The sequence below is a fragment of the Sphaeroforma arctica genome (genome assembly GCF_001186125.1).
Source record: "Sphaeroforma arctica JP610 unplaced genomic scaffold supercont1.124, whole genome shotgun sequence".
In the NCBI taxonomy this organism is placed as follows: Eukaryota; class Ichthyosporea; order Ichthyophonida; genus Sphaeroforma; species Sphaeroforma arctica.
This window is the reverse complement of record NW_014040434.1, coordinates 133,220-138,396: the sequence shown is the minus strand read 5'-3', so window position 1 is coordinate 138,396 and position 5,177 is coordinate 133,220. Positions and strand designations below refer to the sequence as shown.

The 5,177-nt window shown below is 42.3% G+C and overlaps 1 protein-coding gene across 1 annotated transcript; it reads right to left on the bottom strand.

Annotated features, from left to right (window-relative positions):
- Nucleotides 1-866: 866 nt before the first annotated feature.
- On the bottom strand, nt 867-4,477 carry SARC_02703 (hypothetical protein). The gene is made up of 4 exons (XM_014303540.1): nt 4,213-4,477; nt 2,191-2,410; nt 1,100-1,303; nt 867-989 (listed from the first exon to the last, which is right to left on the bottom strand). Exons 1-4 carry the CDS (start codon nt 4,414-4,416, stop codon nt 934-936), a joined length of 684 nt encoding a protein of 227 aa, XP_014159015.1. The 5' UTR covers nt 4,417-4,477; the 3' UTR covers nt 867-933.
- Between the last annotated feature and the right edge of the window lie 700 nt (nt 4,478-5,177).

Sequence of the window (5,177 nt, the reverse complement as noted above, 5' to 3'; positions counted from 1 at the left end):
TACGTAGTATACGTTAGTAGTACGTATATATATATATATATATATATATATATATATATATATATATATATATATATATATATATATATATATGTATAATATATATATATATATATATATATATATATGCATATATATATATATATATATATACCGGGCCCTGTGATAGGTTTTTGCATTTTAATGCATACTACCTGAAGATATTCTGTCTACACTATGTCATTAACATCCACCGCGTGCGTACCATGGTACCTTACGCGATGTCTGATCTTATTCCTCTACTCTGTGTGCAATAATTCAGATGGAGGTATATACAAATAAGCAAAATGACCACAGTGTACGAATGGTATCTGACGCAATGTACTCAGTACGAGGCGACCACGTGCCCCGCTCGCATAGAACACAAGTACGTTGCAGCCTGGTGAAACATGAGTACCAGGCATATAATCATTGATGCATACGCGAATACATGTATATTCATGCACATACGTACAGACGAAAAACGAAGAACAAATGAACACATGCAGACCCTATCCACCAACCGATCAGCAAACAACAACCGAGACCAGTTCGGCCTGCCTGGTAGTAAGAGTTAGTCTACCATGGATAAGTACTAAGTACACTCTTCGCATTCACGCATGCACGGGCGTAATTGTATGTGCACGCACACGTATACGGGTGTATATAACAATGTCCACTACTGCAGTATAAAGTCCAGATCTTTTCAAAAATCAGTCCTGCAAACTGTATTCTATTCAAAAATCAGTCCCTAAGGCTGTAATCATTTCAAAATCAGTGTCCAAAACTGTAGCTAGCAGAGACCTTCGGCACAAACACTTACCCGTTTTGATACTCATGTATGCACGTGTAAACCTCTAGCACGAACAACACACCATCGTTGTCGGGCACTGCATCGGTTGAACGCAGGAGACCTCATTTCACCACATCACTTAAGCCATCAGTTAGGCCGGCCTTATGGGCGCGATAGTCTGTTGTAACCATTAGGGATGTGTCATGGAACCACACCAAACACATCATCCACCACACGCCCACACGCGAACACATACACACACGTGTACGATAATTAACCACCACTTACCATCCTTATCGGCCACGACGTAGTTCAGCAGGAGTGACCTGATTTTCATCAGCTCAGCCTGGCCGTATGTGCGCTGTAGCTTGTTGTAGAAGTAGGGGATTGGCTCCAGAAACACACCACGCCATGCACGAGCGCGTCTGTAGTGTTTGTAAATGGGGTCGTCGTGTGTGCGTCCGTCGTTGGCTCCAATCTGCAGTAGCACAACTGTGTGGTGGTGTGGTATCCGACGGTGCAAGAAGTGTGTGATAGTGTGAGCAGACGTTTGAAGGGTGCGAGTGTGAGCAGTGGTATGTGTAGGATTGAAAGACGGTGCAAGAAGTGTGTGTTGTTTGAATGGTGCGAGTGTGAGCAGGGTGTATGTGTAGGATTGAATTGTGGTGTGGTGTGGTATCGTAAGGGACAAGGAGTTCATACGACTGTGAGTTACGTAGATGCATGTGTTTATACTGTGTGATAAATTAGTACAGCGCATACAATGAGTGTGTGCGAATGTGAGCAGATGTGTATGTACGCATGTACGGTGCAACTGAGAGGTGGTTTATATGCACGTGCTTGTGCCGTGCAACTGAGAGGAAGTTTATATGTACGTACTTGCAACGTGTGGTCGTTTTGTTTTTCAGGTATCTTGAGTTTGTGATAGCTTGTTGAACAGTTGCGAGTGTATATGCCCAACTATGTATAGTAAGGGAGTCGATGGGCAGTGAATATGAGCTCGTTTGTGCAGCTTCGTATAGGTGTCCTGCACCCTTCTCCCGCCCCGCTCTCAAGTATGTCTACGCTACGAATCAAGCAACAAACTACACCGGAATATAATTCATATACAGTAAAAGGAACAAGGTACGTATCCCTTAAGACTACTATACACCCGGCTTGTATGCGTATCAGCAGATGTACCCCAAGTATACGTACATACACAGGTACTAACATATATCTATATTTCTATACGTAACTAAGTCTAACTAATACTACGCTATTGATTGTCACCTTCTCTTTGCATTTGCTCAGTCAGTTCCACTCCCATACAACTCGTCTCCTATAGTCACACGGATGACACCCTGTCCGTGGCCATACAACTGTAACAAGCAACACACCATCATCGTCCATCCAGAGGTCTTTGACCTGTCCAAACAAGCGGCCTTCATGACTCATCCCTATGTCCAAATCCTCGCACTGCACCTCATTGCCACTCTTGAAGACTGTCCTTGTTTCTAGACCTAGGACCAATTTGTCCCCGTCCACCGCGTGTGCGGGGGGATGTGGGTGTTTGAAGGTATCTGATTCGGGCCGGTTCGCCCACCACCGGGGTATCGTCTGAATACAGAGCGGGATATATGAGAAGAAAGGAAGAGCCATTGGATATTACATAAACTTCATATTTTCAACTGAGATTATGACAAAGGCTGTGTAGTCTATAGTGTCTGGAATAATTACGATTCACGATCATAGTGTCATACTAAGCCTTTGATTATCCACCTTGAGACCTTACGTATTAACAATACCTATAAACTTATATGCTTCCATACAGTAGTGCAACACCACTGTATCTTAAGTAGGCAAGCACACACATGTCGGATACAGCGTACGAGTCAAACCATCGGCATATCAAACGATATCTATTTATAGATGTGTTGAAGTAGTGAGATAGAGAGGTATTGAGTATATACTTAGTATGAAAGGTTTACTAATATACATAAGTCGTGTCCCCTTTCTTCTGTGGCTATACATAGTCTACCCTTGGCCGGCGTTAGATATAGCTGATATGTCTCCATTGAATACAAAGGTAAACTCTCAGATTATCGCACAAGGTCTTAATTTAGGCACGCGGAGTGCTCATAGAATACTCCTTACACCTTAGTCACGTTCAGGTGTCGCCGTATCAACACCTTCCCCTCTCTCACAGAAATGTATCTAACTACTCAGCACTGATGTGTGTATATATTCCTGAAGTCGCTTGCATTGAATATCACTTTAGTTCTGGAATTAAATGTTGGAATGAGTTCATGGCATACTACCTTGTGAGATCCATTGGGGCAAGCAATTACACGCCAGTATTCTATTTTATGTACTATGAAAGATTGAAAGGTGATTGGTTTGTAAGTGAGCTGTTTATACTACACTCATGAAACACATATGTGGATGTATCTACAAGTGCTGCCGTACGCTGTGGGTATGCTTTAATACACATACGAATTCGTTTCTGTGAAGATGCCTAGGTATCAACATTTTCACATGTAGTTCCTAAAACACTATGTTAATGAACGATATGACTATTCCAGTCCATATTTACACGTACATAGCTGCACACGTCTAAAAAGAGTGTATCTTCTCGGGACGATATCGAGTCTTTACGACCATATGCCAAGGATTGCTCTTTCATATGCACATGGCTATGTACAACCATCGACAGGCTCTGGCATCGATGTTTGACAAGATATTTGAAGTTATTGGCGTGATGTCATCGTGTGCACTGGTACACAGAGTGAAAGCATGAGCGACCCATACAAACCCCACATCGTATACGATATATGGGATTGACCATAGCAAGTCAATTTCTGGTCAGCATATACACCAACGTGACTGCGTATCTTCGCACTCAAGTATATGCTACGAGAGAACAGATGGGTCAATCAGTTGTGGCCCATAATTTGATACTCGAATATATGCCAATCCATACTGAAGTGTTAGTCCTCAGTACAGACTTGAAGTGAAACAGGCGAGTAGTCTGACGATGTCTTGTGTTTCTGCCGTATAGTGCATGAATGTTATAGAAGATTGGCTCGCCTTAACATTATCAATAAACCAAGCAAGCTCTATTGTCAACACGCATAAGAAATGAGATATATACACAGGTGTGATAGGAGTGCCTGTTCGTCCTTAAGTCCGATAGCAACAACCCTCCATCTCAGTGCAAGAGATGAGAGACCAAGCTGCGCGATACACCGACTGGTTGTGTTAGGCATTGACTACGATGTACAATTTACACTTCAGCAGCTTTGTACGAAGAATATAACCGACATCACAGTATCCCAGTGTAGTGTCAGTAGGTAAGCTTACACTCTATCGAGATTTCTGTTACACGAGGGATTTATGTGTACTTGGGTTCCGTTCCTTACCGCATCAAATGGATCATTCGACTTCGGCTTGCGCTTCTCAAACAGTTTTACATGTACAGTATCGTCATCGCCGTTGCGCATGTAGTCTCTGTTTGCAGCCACGTGCGTGATCTTCTTAACTTTAGTGGGCAATACGTGCTTGTTATCAGACATATCGTATACACTGCCGGATGTATGTAATATAAGGATGAATAAGAAGGTCATTGCGCATGCCGCTAATATTAACTTGTATTTGCATGACCGAATCTGCTGCTCGATTGACTGAGCTTTGGCGCTGGGCACCCTCGAGCCCATCGCATACACAGTTATACTCGTCATCGCGTATGGTAAGTGTAAGTGTAGAAAACAGCTAGTACTTTTTACTGTAATCTTACAAAGAACTTATACTAAAGAGTTACTATTCGTCATGTGTGCATAGCTTTTTTGTAACATCATGCATAGCCTTCTAATTAATAAATTAGACACATCATTATAGTATAAAAAATGATATCGCTGTGCCGAGCGCCATAGTTACTGACGGTTGCTGGGGCGCAGTCCACTACAAATTTGCCCCCCAATAATTTTTTTTGCACATGATGCACACACTATTAAATACTGCAGCCCATTGACCCATCAGCCTGTAGTATATATAAATATGACCAGAAGGCACCTTGAGTAGTCCGTATCTAAACTAGTTGGTGGCCCAGAGAGACAGTGAAAGCAATGTGTATGCGACTGGGAAGGATCGTAGAAGCACAGGGTTCCTTATCAAACAAGTAGGCTATGGCAAAGACGGAAGACTTCGGTATTGAACGAGATGAACAGGCATAGAGCGTTTTCTTTAAAATGGATAGCGTTGCGGAGGCAGTTTCTTGGTATTTTGTCTGTTTCCCAGTAAAATAATTTGATCAATTACTTTCACTTAGACAATCGAGATAAGGAACGTCAAACTAACGTTAGTAATTGAATATATACTCACAAGCATG

Bases quoted from the DNA above. Each gene is read 5' to 3' on its own strand.
- SARC_02703 (XM_014303540.1), bottom strand. From the start codon at position 4,416: ATGACCTTCTTATTCATCCTTATATTACATACATCCGGCAGTGTATAC. The intron at 2,411-4,212 runs GTAAGGAACGGA...CTCTGTATTCAG, and splicing joins CGAATGATCCATTTGATGCG to ACGATACCCCGGTGGTGGGC. The intron at 1,304-2,190 runs GTGTGTTGCTTG...ACCACCACACAG, and splicing joins CCTCTGGATGGACGATGATG to TTGTGCTACTGCAGATTGGA.